The sequence below is a fragment of the Oncorhynchus gorbuscha genome, linkage group LG11, assembly GCF_021184085.1.
Source record: "Oncorhynchus gorbuscha isolate QuinsamMale2020 ecotype Even-year linkage group LG11, OgorEven_v1.0, whole genome shotgun sequence".
Classification (NCBI taxonomy): Eukaryota; Metazoa; Chordata; class Actinopteri; order Salmoniformes; family Salmonidae; genus Oncorhynchus; species Oncorhynchus gorbuscha.
The window spans coordinates 8606040-8633971 of record NC_060183.1 but is presented as its reverse complement, the minus strand read 5'-3'; the positions used below and the strand labels follow the sequence as shown (position 1 = coordinate 8633971).

At 44.2% G+C, this 27932-nt stretch overlaps 2 protein-coding genes across 5 annotated transcripts; both read right to left on the bottom strand.

Annotated features, from left to right (window-relative positions):
- Positions 1 to 96: 96 nt before the first annotated feature.
- pank1a (pantothenate kinase 1a) lies at positions 97 to 27932 on the bottom strand. 4 transcript variants are annotated; one of them, XM_046368481.1, is made up of 8 exons: positions 27186 to 27932; positions 17517 to 17869; positions 16887 to 17140; positions 11053 to 11229; positions 8883 to 8933; positions 7157 to 7280; positions 5011 to 5136; positions 97 to 4814 (listed from the first exon to the last, which is right to left on the bottom strand). In XM_046368481.1, the coding sequence occupies exons 1-8, from the start codon at positions 27442 to 27444 to the stop codon at positions 4755 to 4757; spliced, it is 1404 nt and encodes a 467-aa protein (XP_046224437.1). In that variant the 5' UTR covers positions 27445 to 27932; the 3' UTR covers positions 97 to 4754. The 4 variants fall into 4 exon arrangements, with proteins under 4 accessions (XP_046224437.1, XP_046224439.1, XP_046224438.1 ...); XM_046368483.1 differs by lacking the exon at positions 27186 to 27932 and adding an exon at positions 25568 to 25791; XM_046368482.1 differs by lacking the exon at positions 8883 to 8933 and having other exon boundaries at positions 27186 to 27926.
- LOC124048074 lies at positions 7304 to 8874 on the bottom strand. The gene is made up of 2 exons (XM_046368486.1): positions 7984 to 8874; positions 7304 to 7943 (listed from the first exon to the last, which is right to left on the bottom strand). The coding sequence occupies exons 1-2, from the start codon at positions 8514 to 8516 to the stop codon at positions 7541 to 7543; spliced, it is 936 nt and encodes a 311-aa protein (XP_046224442.1). The 5' UTR covers positions 8517 to 8874; the 3' UTR covers positions 7304 to 7540.

Sequence of the window (27932 nt, the reverse complement as noted above, 5' to 3'; positions counted from 1 at the left end):
ATCAATAATCACAAAACCCCCTCTCCCTGACAGCATCAATAATCACAAAACCCCCCTCTCCCTGACAGCATCAAGAATCACCAATTGACACATCTCTATAGCTGTACAATTTTATTCCTTTCAGAAACAAAATGTCAATTTCAGTACGCCCACATTGCACACAGAATATTTTGTGTTCCTTTTCTTGTCATTTTTCTTAAGCAAGAGAGTTAAGCACTAAGCCTGCATTTACACAGGCAGCCCAATTCTGATCATTTTCCACTAAAATTGGTCTTTTGACCAATCAGATCAGCTCTTTTGCCATCAGAATTGGGCTGCCTGTATAAACGCAGCCTTACACACCGCAAATAACCATCAGGTTAGACATTTCGTTAGCAGAGATTGCTGGTGGATATATTTATAGGTCTCCGTGTACATTCAGATCGATGATAGAAGGTCCATCCTCTAAAACCTTCCAGAATAAAAGTATTGTTTTATGTCAAATTCAGGACTCGAGCGGAAGAATCTCACTCAAGATAAAAACCAGATTCTCAGAGCAGATGTTGTTGCATAATTCTTAACAATACAAAACAGCTTTGAACAACCACTTACTCATTTTGGGTTATTGGCAGAGTTTGCAGCATTGCTAGGACATTATACCGAAGAGATCAACACCGAAGCTACTGCATAGCATGTTCTCTGTTATCAGAGATCAGACTCCTGTTCATTGACACTGTAATGAGAGGGTAAGGGAAAACTAAGACTTCTGCTTTAATACCAAATCACTCAATCGCGCTTTAGTATGGGCTTAAAGTGGGTGCATGAAGTAATAGCTGTCCTTGTGCTGTGGCAAGCAATATCTCTGTACACAATACTGTACAAACAGGAGGTCTTTACGTAACACAGTTTTGATGGCTCAAATTCATGATACGCAAACACAGTGTGTAAACACTGAGGAAGAGGAGCTTCGTAATTGAGCCAGACTTAACGTACTAAAACACTGACTTGAAGGGCCGTCACGTAGTCACAATGCTTCAATGCTAGACTTGTAGGTGGTCTTCGGGTGTGACTAATACCTGGATATAACATATGACCACATACCACTGAAAAAGAAAAAAAAAACTTTATATTTAAACTAGACTCAACAATTTCACTGGCCAGGAAATGAGAGCTTTGGAAGCAAAGAGAAACGTCATTTCCTAATACTGCCTTCTCACAGCACAGGGACTTCAGTCACTGACATCTTTCCAAGGACATTGTTTAGAGCACGTGTCAAACTCATTCCACGGCGGGCCGAGCGTCTGCTGGGTTTTCCCCTCCTCCCTCGTACTTGATTGATGAAGAATTAAGGTCACTAATTAGAAATGAACTCCCCTCACCTGGGTTGTCTAGGTCTTAGTTTAAAAGGAAAAACCAGAAGACACTAGGCCCTCCGTGGAATGAGTTTGACACCCTTGGTTTAGAGACTTAAGGAGTTTCATCATTTCATCTTATCAGTAGTTGTGATACCCACATGTACAATTGGGAAATGCTTTTCAAATGTATTTTTAAAAGTTATTGGGGGTAATAAATAACGAAATGGTAATCCAAGGTTTAGCCATTGATCCAGACTAGTACCAGGGGCTAATTAATGTAAGGTCTAATCCAATCATAAGAACACACATGCAAAAGTTTAGGAACAGGGCGTAGTTGGAATAACTCAGAGCAGACTGGCTATAGAACAACAAATACATACAAGCACAAAAATCAAATGTTTAAAAAAATAAATCGACAAACAAAAAAAAAATATTGGATTGTTGTGATTTTTTTGTGAAAAAAATAAATAAAATGAGTCAGAATAGCCATGCTGATGAAATGTACTGACCTGGCTGAACGCCATGTGGCAGCTGGCTGCAGTGGCGCTCTGATTTTACAATAGGCCTAACTGGAGCCTTCACAAACAGCCACACCGATGCGTAAGCACTTTATATGAAAACACCAACAAACTAAACAAATGAAGAAAATGTATGGCACACACATGTACACTGAACAAAGATATAAAACGCAAAACACATTTTTACCACTTTACTGAGCTACAGTTCATATAAGGAAAATCAGTCAATTGAAATAAAATCATTAGGCCCTAATCTATGGATTTCACAATGACTGGAAATACAGATTTGAATCTGTTGGGTCTTTAAAATAAAAGTAGGGCATGGATCAGAAAACCTGGTGTGATCACCGAATGTTGTGAAAAGTTGTTGGATATTGCCGGGTACTGGAACACACTGTCATACGTCGATCCAGGGCATCCCAAACATGATCAATGGGTGACATGTCTGGTGAGTATGGAGGCCATGGAAGAACTGGGACATATTCAGCTTCCAGGAATTGTGTACAGATCCTTGTGACATGGGGACGTGCATTATGCTGAAACATGAGGTGATGGTGGCGGATGAATGGCACGACAATGGGCTTCAGGATCTCGTCACGGTATCTCTGTGCATTCAAATTTTAATTGATAAAAATGAAAATGTATTCGTTGTCTGTAGCTTATGCCATAACTCCACCGCCACTATGGGGCACTCCGTTCACATCAGCAAACTCATTGCCCACACAACGTCATACACGTGGTCTGTGGTTGAGAAGCCAGTCGGACGTACTGCCAAATTCTCTACAACGACGTTGGAGGCAGCTTATGGTAGAGAAATTAACCTTCAATTATCTGGAAACCGCTCTGGTGGACAGTCTTACAGTCAGCATACCAATTGCCAGCTCCCTCAAAACTTGAGACATCTGTGGCATTGTGTTGTGCGACAAAACTGCACATTTTAGAGTGGCAGTTTATTGTCCCCAGCACAAGGTGCACCTGTGTAATGATCATGGTGTTTGATCAGCTTCTCGAGATGCCACACCTGTCAGGTGGATGGATTCTCTTGGCAAAAGGAGAAATGCTCACTAACAGGGATGTAAACAAATTTGTTCACAAAATATGAGAGAAATAATTATTTTGTGAGTACGGAAAATTTCTAGGATATTTTATTTCAGCTCATGAAGTAAATTAAATTAGCGCAACACTAATTATTATATATATATTTTTTATTCAACCTTTATTTAACTAGGCAAGTCAGTTATGGACAAATTCTTACATACAATGACGGCCTACACCGGGCCAAACCCAGAAAACGCTGGGCCAATTGTGATACAGCTTGGATGTAGCGTTTTATATATTTTTGTTCAGTTTATTTCCACTAAAAACAACACAAAAGGCAACACATAGGGTTGAGTTGAGAAGAGGATGGCACAGAGTAGCCAGTAAGTGAACTGCTACCCGGTTTAACAAGAGTGGCACCTGACAGGATGAAGCCACTAACCAACATGGAGCGAAGGAACGAAAAGGAACGACAGAACATTGTGTGACGTCATAATGCCAAAGGTTGAGACATTGGATGCAACAGTATTATTCTAACAAAGCAATTTAGAAGAAGTTGATGGATGAAATACATTTATATATGTTTCTTTTGAATACTTGGCGCTCAGTTAATTTTTATTTTACCTTTATTTAACTTGGCAAGTCAGTTAAGAACAAATTCTTATTTACAATGACGGCCTACCCCGGCCAACACTGTTAATGCTGCCGTTTGAAATACCTAGACCAACCGATAATACATGTCTTGTGGTGGTCCTTCAATCTTTTAGTTACAAGCACATTCACATTGAATAGTTTTAACTGATGACTAGAACAAGAAAACAAATAGCAGCTATGAGAATTACTTTGGGGGCCAAATGGAGAGACTTCCTGTCCAAACTGCAGGTAATGGACCCTTTGCACTGGGTGAGGAACTCCCACAGACACAGGAAGACAAATCTCTTAAATCCCTATATAGACTAACTGCTGGCAGTAGTTATGTCCCTTTCTTACAACTACAGCAGATACAAACACCAACAAGTCCTTACTAGGCAAATCAAACACAAGGCAATTCTACAGACTGTCTGTAGAGTGGGTGTCGTCACGGGCCTGGTATAGGAGAGGATGAGGCACTTTCTTAGTGAGGAAAGGCAGACTCATAATTCATCTCTGTAGTGCAGCATCTTCGAAAAACAACCAACGTACCAAGATCATGGCATATCTTTCAAAAGTGACTGACATACTAGCAGATCACAGAACTCCATCACTAAAAAGAGAGTTTGAGGAAGTTGCTGAACCAATGTTTTTTTTATATTTTTTTTAACATCCCCATCGCTGGTAACCGTGCTCTGATAATAAAGCTGTGATGATGGGTGTGCCACAGGCGAACGGAGAGTGGACCCTTGGTGTGACACACTGAATTAAAGGGCCAGCCCATGACGATGAAACAGCATCTTGGTCCCTTCATTTGATACGAATGAAACTAACCCCCCCCCCCTACCCCGACATTTGTTTTTGTTTTTTACATTGCTGGACAGCACATAAGCACATTTTCCTCTATACCTCAGACATAACTGGACTGACAACACAAGTCAAATCTCAGCAGGTTTAGGCTTTAGTGCACCCTAGAACTACTACACAAATAGGCATTTAAACACAGTGTCAAAAACAAACACCGTTTCTGTGCTCCTTAGCATTTACCTGCCACCCAGGGTTCATGACATGGGACATTAGTCATATTAAAACCTCTATTTGAGGGGATTTTAGGGAAGGGAGTGAAAGGATATTTACAGTTTGATTATTAAATGGCTGTTCCCAGTTTTTCCCAGTTTCTTGGCTTCCGTGAAAACCTTTCAGCAGCTTCTATACAGACGACATGGGCATGTCTTCATGGCTCCTCAGACGACTTTAACAGCTCCAGTAATGCCCCAACCGCTCCAAAATAGCCCTACAGAAAACATACGTGGTAAATATAGTATTATTACTAATACTCAAAATACAGTATGAGTACTATTACAATGCTCATTAATGGAATCAAGGAAATTGATTATGGAATCTGGGTGCTATTGGAGTAGAGTTGACAGCTTTGTTTACATCCAGTCTGATAGAATCTCTTAAGTCCAACTCAAATCAAAGCGTTGTACCTCGTGTTCTAGGAACAGGGCCTTCAGTTGTCCCTTGGACCAGAAGTCCATGGCGTAGGCCAGCAGCTTAGTAGACACGGTGTTGATCCGTAAGAAATTCCCAACAAACACAACTCTCTCGATTTTCTGAAAGCGAAAAGATCATGGTAGTAAAATAGTTCATGTATCCAATTAAAATTTGTTTTCCACTAAGAAGCTCATTTATAAAACCAATAATCCTGCAAAAACACAGATTAACAGTTCGGAATCATAATAACAGGAACGGTCAACATTTTAACTGTGTACTCTTAGAGATGATTCAAGTTATTTTGACAAACTGATATTACAAAACACACAGAGAGGTACATACACATAGCAAGGAAAATACTCATTATGACCACAAGGTGGAGCTAACCAGGAGTCTGTTGTATGTCATCGGCCCTGTACTCAAGCTGAGAAGTCAGTTGGACCTTGAAATGCTACATACATTATATCTACTGCTGTGTCCCTGTTGAACTAAGCCGCCATGTACCGATTGTCCTGTCAGTGACGCTACAAACAAGTTCCTATCGACCATTGTTGTTTGGCAATGAAGTATTCTATTCTGTAGTTCATGCTTTGGGGAAAGGTCTATGGGGCCAGTTGGTGGCATTTGCTGAAGATCTGTGCTCTTTGATAGCTCTGTACAATGCTGCATGATCACCATGCCACAAGGCAACACTGAAGAAGCCGAGGGCATACAGAAAACCACCCAAATAAATACATACATACATACATACATACATACATACATACATACATACATACATACATACATACATACATACATACATACATACATACATACATACATACATACGTGGCTCTGGGTTAAGAGTGTCTGCTAATTGACTAAACATGGAAATTCGAATAAAGCCCTTTAGACAACTACTTCTCGTGAAAACATACACTATTTGACCAAAAGTATGTGGACACCTGCTCGTCCAACATCTCATTCCAAAACCATGGGCATTAATATGGAGTTGGTCCCCCCCCCTTTGCTGCAATAACAGCCTCCACTCTTCTGGGAAGGCTTTCCACTAGATGTTGGAACATTGCTGCGGGGACATGCTTCTATTCAGCCACAAGAACATTAGTGAGGTCGGGCAGTGATGTTTGGCGATGAGGCCTAGCTCGCAGTCAGCGTTCCCAATTCATCCCAAAGGTTTCTTGACAAACCATTTCTGTATGGAACCTCGCTTTGTGCACGGGGACAGTGTCATGCTGAAACAGGAAAGGGTCTTCCCCAAACTGTTGCCACAAAGTTGGAAGTACAGAATAGTCTAGAATGTCATTGTATGATGAGCGTTAAGATTTCCCTTCACTGGAACTAAGGGGCCTGAACCATGAAAAACAGCCCCAGACCATTATTCCTCCTCCAAACTTTACAGTCGGCCTTTGCCTTAGGACAGGTAGCATTCTCCTTGCCTCCGCCAAGCCCAGATTTGTTCGTCTGACTGCCAGATGATGAAGCATGATTCATCACTCCAGAGAACCTGTTTCCACTCCTCCAGAGACCGATGGTGGCGAGCTTTACACCACAGCAGCAGACGCTTGGTATTGCGCATGGTGATCTTAGGCTTGGGTGTGGCTGCCCAGCCATGGAAACCCCTTTTATGAAGCTCCCGACGAACAGTTCTTGTGCTGACGTTGCTTCCAGAGGCAGTTTGGAACTCGGTAGTGAGTGTTGCAACCGAGGACAGACCATTTTCACATGCTTCAGCACTCTGCGGTCCCGTTCTGTGAGCTTGTGTTGCCTACCACTTCAGGGCTGAGCCGTTGTTGCTCTTAGACATTTCCACTTAATCAATAACAGCACTTACAGTTGACCGGGGCAGCTCTAGCAGGTCAGAAATTTGACAAACTGACTTGTTGGAAAGGTGGCATCCTATGACCGTGCCAGGTTGAAAGTCACTGAGCTCTTCAGTAAGGCCATTCTACTGATAAAGTTTGTCTATGGAGATTGCATGGCGGTGTGGTCAATTTTATACACCTGTCAACAACGGGTGTGGCTGAAATAGCCAAATCCACTCATTTGAAGGGGCATCCACATACTTTTGTATATTTAGTGTAAATCAATGTTAATATGTAATTATGAAAACTGTATGGAGAATGTGTGCATGGTTACCTCGTTGACGGCACACATGCGTGCGATGGAGCCTATGTTATTGGTGATGGTAACCAGCATAGCCCGGGCCAGGTCCTCTTTGCTAATGGAGTCTCGTTTCTCTTTGCTCATCATGTGGCCAAAGCTGCATGTTAAAGATCACCCCAGAACAGAAAAACAAAAAAAGGAGACTCTTATTAAACATTTTAAAAAGAGGTGCTTACATGAAAATCGACAAATATTGATTTAACCAATACCAATTAGGGTTTCACAAGTGGTAGATTCCCATAATCAAGAGGGAATAAAGCAGCAAATCTAGAATCCTCTGACCAGGATTTCTGGAAAACCAGGGAATTTATTGGAAGTTCAAGGAATTTTGCAACCCTAATTACCAAATAAGATCGTTCAATTCCCTTCAATTTTTAACAAGACAAATCGACCGTAAGGCCGAGGCGAGTGATAAAGATCACTTCTGGGACAAGGACACTGTTGTGTTACTGCGCCTACAGGTAACTGCCTAAATAAAAGGGAACACCACCGTAAAGTGTCTGAGTAGGGTGTTGGGCCTCCACAAGACACCTTGGCATAGATCCTACAAGTGTCTGAGTAGGGTGTTGGGCCTCCACAAGACACCTTGGCATAGATCCTACAAGTGTCTGAGTAGGGTGTTGGGCCTCCACAAGACACCTTGGCATAGATCCTACAAGTGTCTGAGTAGGGTGTTGGGCCTCCACAAGACACCTTGGCATAGATCCTACAAGTGTCTGAGTAGGGTGTTGGGCCTCCACAAGACACCTTGGCATAGATCCTACAAGTGTCTGAGTAGGGTGTTGGGCCCCACAAGACACCTACAAGTGTCTGAGTAGGGTGTTGGGCCTCCACAAGACACCTTGGCATAGATCCTACAAGTGTCTGAGTAGGGTGTTGGGCCTCCACAAGACACCTTGGCATAGATCCTACAAGTGTCTGAGTAGGGTGTTGGGCCTCCACAAGACACCTTGGCATAGATTCTACAAGTGTCTGAGTAGGGTGTTGGGCCTCCGCAAGACAGAACCTCTTCCGTGCACCTTGGCATAGATTCTACAAGTGTCTGAATAGGGTGTTGGGCCTCTGCAAGACAGAACCTCTTCCAAGACACCTTGGCATAGATTCTACAAGTGTCTGAAACTCTACTGGAGGGATGCAACACCATTCTTCCACCAGAAATGCCATAGTTTGGTGTTTTCTTGATGGTGGTGGATGGCTGTCTCAGACGCCGCTCCAGAAGTGTTCGATTGGGTTGAGATGTGGCGACCGAGACGGCCGTGGCATATGGTTTACATCGGTTTTTTTCATGCTCAACAAACCATTCAGTGACCACTCGTGCCCTGTGTATTGTCATCCTATGAGGGAATGACCATGGTAGCCAAAATAAAAAGGCAGCCCAGCATTTTTACACGTGACCCTAAGCATGATGGGATGTAAATGGTTTAACTCAGGTATCACACCTGTGTGGAAGCACCCGCTTTCCCCGATCCCTCATTTACTCAAGTGCGTCCATTATTTTGACAGTTACCTGTATGCGCCTTATATCTGTGTACCTGCTTTTACAGTTCATTAACTACCATAATAAACCCACTTAATACTGGGTAACCATTGGTAATTAATTACACGGAGATTTGTCACATACTGAATTATTACCAAGAATTAAGAATTAATCCAGGATTAGTTGCAGAATTACTGTACTATTGCGACTGAGTAGCAGCACCTTTCTTCCTCAGAGCTCTTCGGTGCTTCATTAGAAAATACCCCTGCATTTCTAAGAAACAAGAATTTAAATACCCAAATAAGTATATATATATTTAAAATATTTTTTAAAATCTCAGTATGGCATATTTTCAGAATGAGCTCTTGAAAATTCTATTAAAGTGTGTTTCATGTGCCATCCTCTTACGAATAAGAGCCTACATAATTCGACATAAATATGAAGGCATGGCCGGCCGGTTTATCATGGTAGATAAACGGCCTAACGTTCATCATAATGATATAATGGTAAATCGGAGTTAGGGGTCAATTAAACATAAATCCCATTTCAATTCAGAAAATAAACCGAATTCCAATACCACATTGAAGAGAAGTGGAATTTCAGTGTATTACCCAAATTTACTGGAATTTAAAATGGAATTAACCCCAACATATATTATCATAGTAGATATAGAATGGTATACACACTCAGGGACTAGACCTGGTCAGACCCCCTTTGCCTCCAGGACAGACAATTCTTCAGGGCATAGAAACATTCCACAAATGGTATCAATGGACCTAACGTAACTGAATGACTTCATGCCTGTCTGCCTGCCACCCCGTTCATGGAAATGGTTCACTCCTACAGACAGTGAGTCACATGGCTTGCTATATAAAGCAGGCAGACAGGCATCGAGGCATTCAGTTACTGTTACACTGAATGTTAAGAGTGGGGAAAACGAGTGACCTAAGCTAAACTTTGAGCGTGGTATGATCGTCACGTGACGGTTTTCAGTATCTCAGAAACGAACGGCATCCTGGGATTTTCACGCACGACGTGTCTAGGGTTTCCTGAGAATGATGCGACAAACAAAAAAAACATCCAGTCAGTGGCGTCCTGTGAGCAAAAACAGCCCGTTGATGAGAAGAATGGCAAGAATCACGCAAGCTAACAGGCGGGCCACAAACAAACAGGAAAATAACGGCGCAGTACAACAGTGGTGTGAAAACAAACGGCATTTCGGAACACACAACTTCTCAGTCCTTGTCACTGATTGGCTATTCCAGCAGATGACCACACCGGGTTCCACTCCTATCAGCTTAAAACAAGAAGAAGAGGCTCCAGTGGGCAGGAAAGGAAAAACAAGTCGCCTGGTCCACTGAATCCCGGTTCCTGTTGAGTCATGCTGATGACAGAGTCAGGATTTGGCGTCAGCAGCGCGAGTCCATGGTCCCAGCAGCACGAGTCCATGGTCCCAGCAGCGCGAGTCCATGGTCCCAGCAGCGCGAGTCCATGGTCCCAGCAGCGCGAGTCCATGGTCCCAGCAGCGCGAGTCCATGGTCCCAGCAGCGCGAGTCCATGGTCCCAGCAGCACGAGTCCATGGTATTGTTGGTGTAATGGTGTGGGGAATGTTTTCCTGGCACAAGTTAGGTCCCTTGATATCAATTGAGTAATGTTTGAATGCCATAGAGTTTCTGAACATTATGGCTACAGGAGGGTACAACCCGGTACTAGATGGGTGTACCTAATAAACTGGCCACCAAGTGTATATTATGTGGTAGATATAGCTCATCATTCACAGAGTGTAATAAACATTAGGAACACCATCCTAATATGGAGTTGCACCTCTCCCTTTTGCCCTCAGAACAGCCTCAGTTTGTCAGGGCATTGGACTCTACGTTCCACAGGGATTCTGGCCCATGTTGACTCCAATGCTTCCCACAGTTGTGTCAAGTTGGCTGGATGTCCTTTGGGTGGTGGACCATTCTTGATACACAGGAAACTGATGAACATTGAAAAACCCAGCAGCGTTACAGCTCTTGACACGAACCAGTGCGACTGGCAGCTACTACCATACCACATATACCACCTATATGTTTTACCTTGCCCATTAACCTCTGAATGGCACACATACATCTCTCAATGGGCTTAAAACGTAACAATCCTTCCTCAACCCGTCTCTCCCCTTCATCTACACTGATTTAAACTAGATTTAACAAGTACACATCAATAAGGGATCATAGCGTTCACCTGGATTCACCTAGTCGGTCTTATGGAAAGAGCAGGTGTTCTTAATGTTTTGCACACTCAGTGTATTATTATTATTATTATCATCATGGTAGATAGAATGGTATATATATTATCATGGTATATCCAGTATAATGCCACAGTACTGAGTGGTCCTTTGCTCACCTGGAGGCCACAGCAGATCCCTGGAGGCTGAAACGCTCATAGTCTCCTCCGTAGATATCCTTCACCAGCTTGTCCACATTGCTGCTGTCCCCTCTGCTAGCCATATCCAGCGCCTCTTCAAACGTCTCACACCCCGTCAGCAAGCAGCACAGGCCCAGGAACGTACCCCCACCAAGACTGAGAGGAGGACACAGAGGAAGGGATCAGGCCCAGGTATGTACCCCCACCAAGACAGAGAGGAGGAATCAGGCCCAGGAACGTACCCCCACCAAGACAGAGAGGAGGAAATCAGGCCCAAGAACGAACCCCCACCAAGACAGAGAGGAGGAATCAGTCCCAGGAACGTACCCCCACCAAGACAGAGAGGAGGAATCAGGCCCAGGAACGTACCCCCACCAAGACAGAGAGGAGGAATCAGGCCCAGGAACGTACCCCCACCAAGACAGAGAGGAGGAATCAGGCCCAGGAACGTACCCCCACCAAGACAGAGAGGAGGAATCAGTCCCAGGAACGTACCCCCACCAAGACAGAGAGGAGGAATCAGGCCCAGGAACGTACCCCCACCAAGACAGAGAGGAGGAATCAGGCCCAGGAACGTACCCCCACCAAGACAGAGAGGAGGAATCAGTCCCAGGAACGTACCCCCACCAAGACAGAGAGGAGGAATCAGGCCCAGGAACGTACCCCCACCAAGACAGAGAGGAGGAATCAGGCCCAGGAACGTACCCCCACCAAGACAGAGAGGAGAACACAGAGAATGGAATCAGGCCCAGGAACGTACCCCCACCAAGACAGAGAGGAGGACACAGAAAATGGGATTGTTGAAACAGAGTTAAAGGGAGAGAGGCAGCTTCAAGGAAACTGAATGGACCATAGAATAAGAAATCAGAACACTTGTGTCTATGGAAAAGAGTCTCCAGCAAAAGCCTAAGGACCAGGAAGTATCTTATTTTTCCACTCAAGGTTGAAACCTAACGTGAGACATGCACATTATACTAGAATGCATTGACATCAATGGGAAATGTGTGACATTTTGTAGTTACACCCATGCGTGCTTAAAAGTTAGAGTTTCATCCCTTATGCTGAGGAAGGGTCATTGAAAGGGGCCCTAAATTAAATTTACAGCAGAGGCCTAAAAAGGAGTCTCTTCTCAGCCTGGGACAGGGAGAGTTAGTGGGGGTAGGTAGAACAGGTCCCATAGGAACTGTAAGCTGACCCCAAGGCCACGGGGAACAGTCACAAGGCCATGGGGAACAGTCACAAGGCCATGGGGAACAGTCACAAGGCCATGGGGAACAGTCACAAGGCCATGGGGAACAGTCACAAGGCCATGGGGAACAGTCACAAGGCCACCAGGCTCTCCTTGGTTACCCAAACACTTTTACCAATACAGCAAAGTTATCCTTCTTTGAAAGAGCTACAGTGCATTCAGAAAAGATTTTCCACATTTTGTTGTGTTACAGTCGGGAATTTAAAATGGATTCAATTGAGAATGTGTCGTCACTGGCCTACACACAATACCCCATAATGTCCAAGTGGAAGTCTTTACAAATGAAAAGATGAAATGTCTTGAATCAATAAGTATTCAACCCCTAAAGTCACAGAAAGCCTTAATAAGTTCAGGAGTACAAATGTGCTTAACAAGTCACATAATTAGTTACATGGACACTGTGTGCATGAATAGTGTTTAACATGATGTTTGAATGACTACCTCATGTCTGTACCCCACACATACAATTATCTGTAAGGTCGAGCAGTGAATTTCAAACAGATTAAACCACAAAGACCAGGGAGGTTTTTCCAATGTCTAGCAAAGAAGGGCACCTATTGGTAAATGGGTAACAAATCAAATAAAAAGTAGACATTGAATATTCATTTGAGTATGGTGAAGTTATACATTACACTTTGGATGGTGTATCAAGACGAGAGATTCAACGGTACACAGTATGTTGTCGAACTGGTCGGTACGCCCCCTACGGTTCAATACGCATACGTGAACTACGGAATTATGATATGCCTGTCATTTTCCTATAATTTCCTAAACTTGCTTATTGCGCTGCAGACTACACGCACGTTGTATATTCAGATCCACAGAACCAGACGCGCAGCTTGTGAACAGGCTTGGCAGGCAACTGCTTGGAGCCCCAGATCGTTTCTCCTGAGTGCTGAATGTTATGTTCTGTTAATTACTGATGTCCCCTTTAAGGATGAAGCGCCCTTGGTCATGCGCAGTATTGTTCTATGTTATTCTGGTACTAACCTGTTTGAGTAAATGTGAAGCTCCAGTTCAATTGCTTGTATTCAGAGTCTTTCTTATTACATAAATAAGTACTAAGTGTTAAGACACTACACTGACAAACTTTACTCCACAGCAATGTCTCAAAATGTGATAACCACAGTGACAGCAACCCCTTACCCCTTTATAACCAATGGACGATTTGCAATGACATCTCACGTGGAAACCTGCCTAAAGGGGCCCCATGAATAAACTAAAAACAAATATTTTCTCAGCTCCAACGAGACAATGGCGAGCGCTAATGAGACAGAGAGAAGCGCATTTGAAGAGTCACCGGCGTCTTTCAAATCCACTGTGTGGGAACATTTTGGGTTCGGCGTTCAATACGACGACGAGGGTACGAAGACCGTAAGCAAACAAAGTACCGTCTGCAAGCGTTGCTTTGCCACTGTCGGCTACTCGAGTGGAAACACTTTTAACATGTCATTTACGTGGCCATCACCCGGACGTATCCCTTGCAGATGGAGCAAGGCGAGATCACTCGTTAGCGAAAACACAACAATCTCTCCCTCCCTGCTGCCGTCCAACAATTTACGACAAATTAATTAAAACATAAAGACATAATCGAAAGCAGTGGCAGTAAACATAGCATATTTGCAGCCCTGTTCGGTGGTTACTGACCCGGGATTTCGTCACCCGATTCGTTAAAAAAAAAAAAAAAAAAAACAGGTTACAATGTCCCCTCCCGCACACATTTCAGCAGCAAAGTAATTCCCAAACTATATGAAACATCATAGAGAGACATTGAAAAGGAATTGGCACAGACATTCTTTCTAGCTCTCTCCCCACTGATAGTTGGACCTCCAGAGCAACTCAAAGCTACCTCTGTGAAGGTTCACTATGTTCTGGAGCTATCTCTGTGACGGTTCACTATGTTCTGGAAGCTACCTCTGTGAAGGTTCACTATGTTCTGGAGCTATCTCACTGTGACGGTTCACTATGTTCTGGAAGCTACCTCACTGTGGCGGTTCACTATGTTCTGGAAGCTACCTCACTGTGGCGGTTCACTATGTTCTGGAAGCTACCTCACTGTGGCGGTTCACTATGTTCTGGAAGCTACCTCTCTGTGATGGTTCACTATGTTCTGGAAGCTACCTCTCTGTGATGGTTCACTATGTTCTGGAAGCTACCTCTCTGTGATGGTTCACTATGTTCTGGAAGCTACCTCTCTGTGACAGTTCACTATGTTCTGGACGCTACCTCACTGTGACAGTTCACTATGTACTGGAAGCTACCTCTCTGATGGTTCACTATGTTCTGGAAGCTACCTCACTGTGATGGTTCACTATGTTCTGGAAGCTACCTCTCTGTGACGGTTCACTATGTACTGGACGCTACCTCTGTGACAGTTCACTATGTTCTGGAAGCTACCTCTCTGTGACGGTTCACGTACTGGGTCGGGAGATGAAGAGCGATGTGTTGCCAACTCGTCCCCTTTATGAGAGTCATACAAGCGCACACTTTTCTTAAATATAAAGATACCGAAACCGTACTGTGGCCCACAAACCATGATACATACCGAACCATGTGCCCACTGTACCGTTGCATCCCTAATCAATACACCCAGTCACGACAAAGATACAGGCATCCTTTCTAACTCAGTTGCCGGAGAGGAAGGAAACCGCTCAGGGATTTCACCATGAGGCCAGTGGTGCCTTAAAAAAGAGGAAGTTAGAGTTTAATGGCTGTGATAGGAGAAATCTGAGGATGGATCAACAACATTGTAGTTACTCCACAATATTAACCTAAATGAAAGAGTGAAAAAGAAACCTGTACAGAAAACAAATATTCAAAAAAGTGCATCATATTTGCAACAAGGCACTAAAGTAATACTGCAAGAAAATGTGTAAAAGCAACTAACTTTTTGTCCTGAATACAAAGTGTTATGTTTGGGGCAAATCCAAAAAACATATTACCGAGTACCACATCTCCATAGTGGTGGTTGCATCATGTTATGGGTATGCTTATAATCGTTAAGGACTGGGGGAGTTTTTCAAGATAAAAAAAATGAACGGAATAGAGCTAAGCACAGGCTAAATCCTAGAGGAAAACCTGGTTCCGTCTGCTTTCCACCAGACACTGGAAGATGAATTCACCTTTCAGCAAGAAAATAACCTAAAACACAAGGCCAAATCTACAAGATGACAGTGAATGGTCCTGAGCGTCCGAGTTACAGTTTTGACTTCAATTACTTTCGATCTATGGCAAGACCTGGAAATGGTTGTCTAGCAATGATCAACAACCAATTTGAAAGAGCTTGAAGAATTTTGAAATGACAAAATGGGCCAATGTTGTACAACCCAGGTGTGGAAAGCTCTTAGAAACTTACCCAGAAAGACGCACAGCTGAAATCACTGTCAAAAGGTGCTTCTACAAAGTATTGACTCAGGGGAGTGTAAAATAATACATATTTAAATTAGATATTTCATTGTTAAAACATGTTTTCACTTACTCATTATGGGGTATTGTGTGTAGATGGGTGAGATTTACAAAAATATATTGAATCAATTTTGAATACAGACAAAATGTCTAACAAAATGTGGAATAAGTCCAGGCGTCTGAATATTTTTCATACTTCATAAGACATTTTAATTGAAAGCTAAAAAAAATCCTTTGGAAAGACTTAAAGATTGTTGTTCCCCATCGCTCCCCATCTAATTTAACAGAAATTGTGCAAATCTGCAAAGACGAATGGGACAAAACCCCAAATCCAGATGTGAGCAAAGCTGATGCAGACACAACCAAGACTCCTCAAAGTATTGACTCAGAGGTGTTGAATAATCTGCATTTCATTTTCAATAAATTTGCCCAAAAAATTTTTACATCGAAAAACTTGTTTTCACTGTTATTATGGGGTATTTGTGTGTAGATGGGTATGGCTGTAACACAACAAAATGTGGAATAAGTCAAGGGGTCTGAATACTTTCTGTAGGCACTGTAAACACCAGCATGAGCTCTGTTTCACCCCAGTGCCGTGTTCTATTCAGAGACGTGCCAAGGTTGAACTGGTGTAAATATAGACTGTCCTTGTGCAACGAGCAGACAGACAGACACTACCTACTGTCTAGGGAACACGGTGCCCATACAGCACTTCCTATTCTGTCGTAGACGTTGTTCAACCTGCCTTGCTAATAACAGTAAAGCGGACTAACTATTATTCATTGTGAATAACTATTATTCATTGTGAACAACAGCTTAAAGGGAATGACAAACAGCAGTCGTAAATGATTTGCTTTTCCTCTGTAATCTCTGTTGACATGACAACGTAGGACGAGTCTCTCTTCTTATGAAGAAGACTACAGTTCCTTTCTGTGCAATGACACCCGCTAATGCTATGAAACTATTTATTTGGGTCATTCGCCTGGGAAAACCCAGTTCACTGCTGATGAAAAAAAAACTGATTTTGAATTGGCACTGGTGAACAGCACTGTCCTTATAATAGCCTAAACATTTCAGATGTTAAACACAACCATAAAATGTTGACCGTCAAGGCTTTTAAAAATGTCAAATATAATCCGTTTTTTGCCCTGTTCTTTACCTGGTACCGGTGACCCGTTTGTAGTCGTCTTTGGAGTACACAGCCAGGATGCTAACCCCAGATCCAATGTTGACCAGCAGCATAGGGAACGGGTCGGCCAGACTGCACGGAGTCTTCACACTGTTCTGGGTGTCTGATGGGTTCTCCAAGTAGTAACACTGAGGGTGGCCGTTGAAGCTCACGGAGTCCACATAGAGCAGGCCATGAATCAGACAGTCAAGCTCATCCAGCTTCAACAGCTCTAAATCAGCCATCTGTAGAGGGGGGTATGGTAGGGAGAGTGACAGAAAGACAGAAAGTGGCGTGAGGCAAATCATGCAGAGTAAAATCTCAGCATGTGCATAAAAGCAAACAGCAGTCAGGGTTAATGACTGGTTATATAAGAAAGCAGGTGTGGGGCCACAGAGAAGCACAGTGAAGTTTATGACAGCACACCATGTTTTCGCAACACTGGTACAGTCAAAGCACGGGGCTCAAAAAGTACAGAACCCACTGTTTACATTTTTGTTTTTAACTAACGTATTGACGCTCTCCTTGACCACTTACCGGTCTCCGGGTCACAGAGGAGAGAGAGAACAGAGAATTCGAGGACGGTCTTTTGCCCAAAAGGAGATTCTCCCGATCACTCACCGTTCTGAAGTCGTTCTCAAACTTGTAGGCCCCTCCACCAGTAGCGCAGAGCGTGGTGTGGAGGCTGGAGAAGTTCTTGTCGCTGCCCATCTGGATGAAGCGATGCATGGCCTGCGTGGGGAAGCGGATGAAATGCAGGTTGCCCGTCCGGCCGCACATGGTCAGGTTCTTCAGTTCCAGGTGAACGTCTCGGACGCCCGTTTTCCCGTACGCCGTATTGGAGGTCAAGTAGCGGCGGATGCTCTTCAGGTTTTCCACCTCTTCCTGTTCCTCCTCCGCCGTGATGTCCTTAGGCTCGAAGTAGACCAGCTTCACCAGAGTACCGCCGATGTCCATCCCGAACCAGGGGAAGGCTGTCAACGCAAACCGTGAGATACATAATCAAATCGAAGGTGTTATTACCACATTGTTTTCCCTGTCTTTTCAGCAAACTGAAGTGTTGTCAAGAGTCAAAGCACCAACCCAGTCCTCAGCCAGTAACCCGTCGGCCTGCATTTAAATGTCAGCTAAAATACCACGCAATAATAGGACAACTGTTGTCATAGGAACACACTTGAGATTTCAGGAGGCTGTGACTCGGCCTATTGCACAGGTCAGACGGCCATGTGACTGATGTGAACTAGTTCTGCGTAAGAGAGAGAGAGAGAGAGAGAGAGAGAGATTTCCTTGTTCCTGGTAAGGCCAGTCATGGTGGTGGAATGGGTCCAATATCGGTCTTCTGGGTTAGCCTTAGATCTATCATCAATATTATTTGCTTTACTGTGACAAAGGCCCTAGGGTACAGATAGGCCCAGGTTTACGCCAATTGTCCATGTACTTAGTTGGAAAGCAAGACAGCGACAGTATTTGTTTTTAAAGTTTGCCTCTACATTGTGTCCCATCAACTGATTTGAGATATTTGAGTGGCTGGTGGTGCCATTTTAAGTTGTTTTTATTTGTACATCTGTTCGCTTACGCATGCAGACCAGGCAGATAGGTGGAGTAAATGTTTTATTTGATTTACTCCACCTGTAGACTACCCAGCCACTGTAGGTTCCACAGCTACAGAGCTCAAGTTTCCATGGAAACCTGATTTCAAGATGAATATTTTCTATTTTGCCTGAAGTGGTGGTGTGTTTTTCTTTTTTTGGGGCGGGGGGGGGGGGATTACAGGGTCTAACATTCATTGAGATGCATCATAGAATGAGGCCTCTTTGCTGATCAGATGTCATATCTAGGTTTAGGAGAGTCACTGCCTGACAAGAAGCAAAGTCCACGTTGAGATTATGACTCCCAGAGTTTATTAGGTGTGCAAGACTTCTATAAAGTGATTATATAACAATCTGCCAGAACTGGTTATACCATACCTGATAGGATTCCATGAAAACAGACTGGGAAGTGAACCCTCAACTGATAGTGACACCAAGGTCTACTGCTACAACCTTTCCTTAGCTTGAAGGACCTAACCCTAACAACTGACTGAATGAGACCAGGGCCTACCGTTCCAAGCTTTCCTTAGGTTGAAGGATTACTAGATGAGAGGCAAACCAGCCTTCCGAGTAGAGGAATCAATCTTTATGAGAGAGCAGGGCTAGGGGAAGGTGGGGTAGTAGAATCATTCTTTATGAGGGAGCAGGGCTAGGGGCAGGTGGGGTAGTAGAATCATTCTTTATGAGGGAGCAGGGCTAGGGGCAGTAGAATCATTCTTTATGAGGGAGCAGGGCTAGGGGCAGTAGAATCATTCTTTATGAGGGAGCAGGGCTAGGGGCAGTAGAATCATTCTTTATGAGGGAGCAGGGCTAGGGGCAGTAGAATCATTCTTTATGAGGGAGCAGGGCTAGGGGTAGTAGAATCATTCTTTATGAGGGAGCAGGGCTAGGGGCAGGTGGGGTAGTAGAATCATTCTTTATGAGGGAGCAGGGCTAGGGGCAGGTGGGGTAGTAGAATCATTCTTTATGAGGGAGCAGGGCTAGGGGCAGGTGGGGTAGTAGAATCATTCTTTATGAGGGAGCAGGGCTAGGGGAAGGTGGGGTAGTAGAATCATTCTTTATGAGGGAGCAGGGCTAGGGGCAGGTGGGGTAGTAGAATCATTCTTTATGAGGGAGCAGGGCTAGGGGCAGGTGGGGTAGTATAATCATTCTTTATGAGGGAGCAGGGATAGGGGCAGGTGGGGTAGTAGAATCATTCTTTATGAGGGAGCAGGGCTAGCGGCAGTAGAATCATTCTTTATGAGGGAGCAGGGCTAGGGGCAGTAGAATCATTCTTTATGAGGGAGCAGGGCTAGGGGTAGTAGAATCATTCTTTATGGGGGAGCAGGGCTAGGGGCAGGTGGGGTAGTAGAATCATTCTTTATGAGGGAGCAGGGCTAGGGGCAGGTGGGGTAGTAGAATCATTCTTTATGAGGGAGCAGGGCTAGGGGCAGGTGGGGTAGTAGAATCATTCTTTATGAGGGAGCAGGGCTAGGGGCAGGTAGGGTAGTGGAATCATTCTTTAGGAGGGAGTAGGGCTAGGGGCAGTAGAATCATTCTTTATGAGGGAGCAGGGCTAGGGGCAGGTGGGGTAGTAGAATCATTCTTTATGAGGGAGCAGGGCTAGGGGCAGGTGGGGTAGTAGAATCATTCTTTATGAGGGAGCAGGGCTAGGGGCAGGTAGGGTAGTGGAATCATTCTTTAGGAGGGAGCAGGGCTAGGGGCAGGTGGGGTAGTAGAATCATTCTTTATGAGGGAGCAGGGCTAGAGGCAGGTGGGGTAGTAGAATCATTCTTTATGAGGGAGCAGGGCTAGAGGCAGGTGGGGTAGTAGAATCATTCTTTATGAGGGAGCCGGGCTAGGGGCAGTAGAATCATTCTTTATGAGGGAGCAGGGCTAGGGGCAGTAGAATCATTCTTTATGAGGGAGCAGGGCTAGGGGTAGTAGAATCATTCTTTATGAGGGAGCAGGGCTAGGGGCAGGTGGGGTAGTAGAATCATTCTTTATGAGGGAGCAGGGCTAGGGGCAGGTGGGGTAGTAGAATAATTCTTTATGAGGGAGCAGGGCTAGGGGCAGGTGGGGTAGTAGAATCATTCTTTATGAGGGAGCAGGGCTAGGGGCAGGTGGGGTAGTAGAATCATTCTTTATGAGGGAGCAGGGCTAGGGGCAGGTGGGGTAGTAGAATCATTCTTTATGAGGGAGCAGGGCTAGGGGAAGGTGGGGTAGTAGAATCATTCTTTATGAGGGAGCAGGGCTAGGGGCAGGTGGGGTAGTAGAATCATTATGAGGGAGCAGGGCTAGGGGCAGGTGGGGTAGTATAATCATTCTTTATGAGGGAGCAGGGATAGGGGCAGGTGGGGTAGTAGAATCATTCTTTATGAGGGAGCAGGGCTAGCGGCAGTAGAATCATTCTTTATGAGGGAGCAGGGCTAGGGGCAGTAGAATCATTCTTTATGAGGGAGCAGGGCTAGGGGCAGTAGAATCATTCTTTATGAGGGAGCAGGGCTAGGGGTAGTAGAATCATTCTTTATGAGGGAGCAGGGCTAGGGGCAGGTGGGGTAGTAGAATCATTCTTTATGAGGGAGCAGGGCTAGGGGCAGGTGGGGTAGTAGAATCATTCTTTATGAGGGAGCAGGGCTAGGGGCAGGTGGGGTAGTATAATCATTCTTTATGAGGGAGCAGGGCTAGGGGCAGGTAGGGTAGTGGAATCATTCTTTAGGAGGGAGCAGGGCTAGGGGCAGTAGAATCATTCTTTATGAGGGAGCAGGGCTAGGGGCAGGTGGGGTAGTAGAATCATTCTTTATGAGGGAGCAGGGCTAGGGGCAGGTGGGGTAGTAGAATCATTCTTTATGAGGGAGCAGGGCTAGGGGCAGGTGGGGTAGTAGAATCATTCTTTATGAGGGAGCAGGACTAGGGGCAGGTAGGGTAGTGGAATCATTCTTTAGGAGGGAGCAGGGCTAGGGGCAGGTGGGGTAGTAGAATCATTCTTTATGAGGGAGCAGGGCTAGGGGCAGGTGGGGTAGTAGAATCATTCTTTATGAGGGAGCAGGGCTAGGGGCAGGTGGGGTAGTAGAATCATTCTTTATGAGGGAGCAGGGCTAGGGGCAGTAGAATCATTCTTTATGAGGGAGCAGGGCTAGGGGCAGGTGGGGTAGTAGAATCATTCTTTAGGAGGGAGCAGGGCTAGGGGCAGTAGAATCATTCTTTATGAGGGAGCAGGGCTAGGGGCAGGTGGGGTAGTAGAATCATTCCTCTTGGTTTCCAGTATAAACCAAGGAGACCAGAACCCAACCTTCCTCTTGGTTTCCATTATAAACCAAGGAGACCAGAAACCAACCTTCCTCTTGGTTTCCATTATAAACCAAGGAGACCAGAAACCAACCTTCCTCTTGGTTTCCATTATAAACCAAGGAGACCAGAAACCAACCTTCCTCTTGGTTTCCATTATAAACCAAGGAGACCAGAAACCAACCTTCCTCTTGATTTCCATTATAAACCAAGGAGACCAGAACCCAACCTTCCTCTTGGTTTCCATTATAAACCAAGGAGACCAGAACCCAACCTTCCTCTTGATTTCCATTATAAACCAAGGAGACCAGAAACCAACCTTCAATGGATCGTATTGTTGTGTTGATTGTATTGTGTATTGTTGTGTTGATTGTATTGTGTATTGTTGTGTTGATTGTATTGTGTATTGTTGTGTTGATTGCTAATGCCTTCTTGGACAGTTCTCAAAACAGTGCCTCTCAATGGGCTTTTCCTGGTGAATAAAAGGTTAAATTTAACAAAAAATTATAAGTAAAATTGACCTACAGATAGCAGTGAAACCTGTGTCAGTGTCCACAAAACATGTTAATCATCTGTGAAGTGCAACTCGTGGTAGAAAATGTACCTGACCGATGGTACCTGGTCTCTAATCTGGGATCTCGCTTTATGAGAGCCGTTCTGTGCAAACAAAGATAACCACACTTTCAAAATAGGCTGTTCCTCGCTCACTTCCTTCACCGACTGTGTCAGATACACGCTCCTGGGTGAAGTTTCCCCTAGGTACAGATCTAGGATCAGCTTCCCCAAACCCAATCCTAACCTTACTTATTAGTGTGGAAAATGCTAAACTGATCAGTGTCAACTTCACACTACTCCCTGGATGCTCTATAGAAAGGCGTTATATTGGTTAGCCTACACTGTGGTTATAGCCAAACTTTGTTTCCGATACGAGTATAATTTTGAATTTTCTGCAGTGGCTGCCAAATTACCTACTGTGGTGTTATGATTAATTGATACTAAAAAGTTACAGAATATTTTAAGTAGCTTATTGTTCAATTCATTGCCAGCTGAGATGTAGGAAAATTTAGTGTTTTCCTTCAACAATTGATGCAATACTTCATGCAATATCCCTGGGTACATAACCTATAGCTAAAATAATCAAAGGTAAATGTTAGACTTGAGGTTATCCAAATCACAGCTCAGCAAGAATGTTGAGGGCATATCCAAGCTGAATGTGCAATATGAATCTTGTGTAATAGGCTACTCCACTTCAGATCAATCAGGGCTGATTTGAAATCTCTATAATTACACGGATATTGATCAAACCATTCAGGTACATTTTGTGTTACGGATATGCTCATCTATAGCCTCAGGTTGTATTTAAAATTGCATTGCAACATCAGCATGTGAAAAATCTCAGGGTCAGACCCATCAAATGGCACCAAAGATAACCATTGAGATTTGAAACACCGGATTAATTATTAACCAACATATAGGCTTTGTTGTTCAACATTAGGCTCTTTCCAAAAACACCTATTGGGAATACTGATACCATAATACACTGGAAAATACCAAGACATTAACTGCTGGCGTGGATGGGAGCTTCCACTTGAAAGCCACTTTTGGAGGTACCACTAACATAGTGGTTCCCAAACTGTGGTGCGCGCCCATTAATGAACGCAGTCTGATTTTCAATTTACACTTGAAAGTTGTAATGGTAGAATCCTCTTGTCTGTTATTGCATACCTTAGAGAGCCATGTATAACTTACCAAAAATAAACTAGTCAATGTCGGCTAATGTTTTTTAGACCATAGATTTTGTCGTAATGTTTGAGTCACTCAAATACCACATAATACACATTAGACATGGCAAAATGTATAGAATTGTAACAAAATTAGCTTTAAAACTGCTAAATGTTCTCTGCACCTTATGACAAAATGTGTAGAATTGCAGAAAATAAGCTTGAAAACCTGCTAAAAATTCTCTCCGCCAACAAGACAGGTGGTAATAGTTTGTGTCATGACCAGTGCTTGTGCCCATAGAAATAGACATGGGACGCGGGATGTTTTCTAATGCTAGAAGGCTTGGGAGGTTTGGGAACCCCTCCTCTAAAACAGAGGGGGGGGACGTGCAACCAACCTGGACTCAGGGGTAAACATAACATAGTAAATGTAAATCTGAGATACTCCAATTAGTATGATATGTTACAATTCATATGGTATGTTTTAATATGCTACGAATTTGCAAAATGCATGATATGTTACAAATTCTAATTTGATGTTAGCTAGGAGGCTAACATTAGCTAGGCTAGGGGTTAAGGTTAGAGTTAGGCTAAAGTGTTAAGGTTTGGGGGAAGGGTTAGCTAACATGCTAAGTATTTGCAAAGTAGCTCAAAAGTAGTTGCAAAGTTACTAATCAGCTAAAAGCCTAAATTTCCCCATGATGAGACGCAAACATGCATCTTTGGGTTGCTAGACGTTCACGTTATACTCCTGACTAACCCAATTGTGTGCAACTGCAGCCCGCAATTCAGGGCGTTCCTGCATGTGGGCATCAAGCATCTGCAGGAATGCTCTCGTGCATCCCATTGGTTCCTTCAAGAACACCCCTCCACCCCTTCGAGCATCCCATTGGTTCCTGCATGAATGCCCCGCCCCCGTGCACCCCATTGCCCCCCCCCGAGCACCCCATTGCCCCCCCGAGCACCCCATTGTCCACCCCTTCCCAATACCACAGCAGACGGGAGGCAAGGGTGACAGTGTGCTAGCTAGCTTGATAGTTAGCGACACAGTGTGCTAGCTGGCTTCATAGTTAGCGACACAGTGTGCTAGCTGGCTTCATAGTTAGCGACACAGTGTGATAGCTAGCTTGATCATTAGCAACACTGTGTGCTAGCTAGCTTGACCATTAGCGACACTGTGTGCTAGCTAGCGACACAATGCATTCCCTCACTTGATAGTTAGCGACATGGTGTACTAGCTAGCTTGATAGTGTCGCTAACAATGTCACCCCCGCCCGCTGTGTACCAGTGTCCTCCTTTGGACTAGCTGGCTAAGCTAACACACTGTGTAATTCGCTCCCGCCTGCTAAACGCCTGCCATCACCGTTAAGAGAATTGCAGGAAAACATTACCCGACAGTCAGGTGTGAAGGACACTGTCTACCAGTGTAGAGCTAGCTACCGTTGTCACCCCCGCCCATTCTTCTGTGGAGTTTATTGATCCAACATGATTGTGCATTAATGACCCCTACTTTACTGGAGCACCCCCGCCTCCCACCTGTCCTAACTTAAAAATGAATCAATTAAAGTATAATGAGGGGTTGCTGCAAATGCAGGAATGCCTCGAATTGGACGCCGCAATTGCACCCTTCACGACCAACCACCCTACTTTAGTTTTTTCCTTAATTAACCTTTTGTCTTATGTAAAGGTAACATATCATACTCATTTGAGTCTCCCGGATTTAAATGTACTATGTTACGTCTAGTCTATGAGACCAGGCTGGCGCGACAACTCGGGCACAGAAGACAATTCTCTCTCTCAGGTCTAACACAATTAGAGATGGAGCAGAGGAATGCCGACTGGCATGCTAAGCCAGTGGACCGCTGAACTTGCCCTAGGTCTTTTCTAGAAAGAAACTCAGCTCAACAACACCGAAGAGACTGTTTCACAATGTCGCAGAGATTGTTGTTCAATAAGGGCAGTTCAGAAGTGCCCTATTTGTGAGAACAAGTGTAATCTACGCTGACAAATTAACACTTTACCCGATTCCCGTCAAATGTTCTAGTTTCGTGAGTCTGACATTCCACTGTCATGTAAACAATAGCAAACAACTTACCTGGCTTCTTCACATTTCTCAGCTTCATAGTGATGCACTCAGGTGCATTCAAAAACACGTATTAACACCCGAAAGAAATACAAGCATGGAAAGTTAAGATCAGTGTTTACAATTATTTAAGATTCCCCCAGTTAATACAGCAAAGAAAACGCAACTTTTTTTGCACTGTGACTTCGACTAAAAGTTCGAACTTCTTTAACAGCATCCTAGAAACCAGGGAAAGGGAATTTTGTACATTTGGGGGCGGTGTCCTGGCTCTTTAACCCAGCCTTGCGGAGACAGAGGGCGGCCGCTAATTGGCCGAAGTACGCCAAGCCTTCTTATCAGGAGCGATTTCAGCACAACTTCTGACTGAGAAGACACCAATCACGGTGCACCCATTGCAAAAACAAAAGGAGTCACATAGTTTCTAAAACAACGTAGCTGGAACTAACAATAGCTAATATCCAGGACATTATCCTTAAGATTATGAGAAACAAGTTTAATAGAATGGTTTGCTGACAGACAAAAGCAGTCATGATTAGGTCGCAGTCCCTTGAATCAGAATCGCCTTTATTCGCCAAGCACATTTACCCGGAATTTGACTTGGTTAATTTGCGCTGCTATAACAGTCCCTCTCCTCGCCCCTACCTGGGCTCGAACCAGCCACCCTCGAAACCTCGTTACCCATCGCTCCACAAAAGCCGCGGCGCTTGCAGAACAAGGGGAACAACTACTTCAAGGTCTCAGAGCGAGTGACCGCTTACTAGCTAGTCATTTCACATCGGTTACACTGCCAGCAATGTAGGCTATAGCTGATGATGGAAACCGTTTGATTCCATCAACTACCTGGCGATAGACAACATATAGGCCTACAGTATATACTGTACAATACACCGTGGCTGCCTTGCAAACCCATATGATTATGCAAGATGTCACTATCTTCCATGCATAGCTATGGCCAGCTGATTTATGCAACTTCTCTACATTCATCTACCTGCAGCGTGCATGTAACCGGGTCGGTATAATTTGTGCAACGTCCCATCAGGAATATCTTCCAAAAACTGTATAAGTATCAACGTTGCCAACGTGCAACGCATACAAGGTTGTATAGCGGCAAAATAAGATACCGGGGAGTGGGCAATTTGGTTCAGTTTTTCATTCCACACGTTTATTCCGAAAAATGTCTATCTTCACTCTGGTATCCTATGGACAAACATTAAGAATAAGCTACGTGGTGAGTTGGTGCCTATTAGTCAGCTATGTGAATTGATCAGGTTACTTTACATACATTGTTGGAACGTTCCACCAATTATACCCACCCCATGTAACCTAGTGGTTTTCAAACATCTCCCCGGGATACCCAGGAGTTTCACAATGTTATAGTCCTGAACTAGCTCACCTATTTAAGTGCTTGCTGAGTAGTTGACAAGTTGCATCAGGTGTGAATGTGATATCAGTGGAAGAGTTGAAATAGATTGAATGGAATAGCTTGAGGGGAGGGTCACCGAGGAAAAATTTTTGAAAACCCCTGATGTAGCCTAATGTAACATATTGTAATTGTCATTTGATGAGTAAAACCCATAAATTACTAAATGCAAAATATACACCTGCAAAACCCACTGACGGCGGAACTTACGCGGTCTGTTCCGCTTCAGTGATTCAACTCTTCTTCGTAACCTGCATCTTTTCGCAGGGGAGGACCCATTGGCTTCGACGTCATCGGTATGCAGATAATGGAAGTGTTCAACGTTGCTTGTACCGCCACTACAGTTTCCACTTGAATTGAATGCATTGCATCCACCGTTGCTAGCCTGAGGATGAAACCCTCTTTGCAGTCCATTGGCATAACACGATCCCGACCCTTTTTTCTCGATAATTGATTTGCCTGTATCCATTGTTGCAGCTAACTAGCTACGTATGATATAAGATGGTACCAAGCTAAAGGAAACGAGCTGCTATCACTATAGCCGACATTAGCTCATGCAATAAAATGCAACGCTGCGCGCACGCTCAATACAAAACAAAAATGTGTTTCATATGAAATTGCTCTTAAATGGTAGAAAATATTTATCCGCTCTTGGTACCGATAACTTTTATTCTGTTGATTAAAAAGTGTGAAGACCTATCCGCTAAAACACGGTTTGGTCGAGGTCACTGTCGGTCATTATCGCACTTTTACAGTCCGCCGCCGGAGTCGAACTGCCAGGTTGTTAGCGAGCTAGTTACGTCACACACAATGGCTCCTTGGAACCCGTTTACCCTCTCCAGGGGACACAGGCAATGCGCTCCTCTTCTATAGATAAAATACAACCAAGCATTTAGGTTTACATGCCTAAAAAGTAGAATAGTCGCCTAGGCAATGGATCATCTAATTATTGTTAGA

Bases quoted from the DNA above. Each gene is read 5' to 3' on its own strand.
- LOC124048074 (XM_046368486.1), bottom strand. From the start codon at position 8,516: ATGACAATACACAGGGCACGAGTGGTCACTGAATGGTTTGTTGAGCAT. The intron at 7,944-7,983 runs GTGTCTTGTGGG...AGACACTTGTAG, and splicing joins CCCTACTCAGACACTTGTAG to GATCTATGCCAAGGTGTCTT.
- pank1a (XM_046368481.1), bottom strand. From the start codon at position 27,444: ATGGATACAGGCAAATCAATTATCGAGAAAAAAGGGTCGGGATCGTGT. The intron at 11,230-16,886 runs GTAAAGAACAGG...TCCTCCTCTCAG, and splicing joins AAACGGGTCACCGGTACCAG to TCTTGGTGGGGGTACGTTCC. The intron at 7,281-8,882 runs GTGCTGCTACTC...TTTAACATGCAG, and splicing joins AAGAGCTCTGAGGAAGAAAG to CTTTGGCCACATGATGAGCA.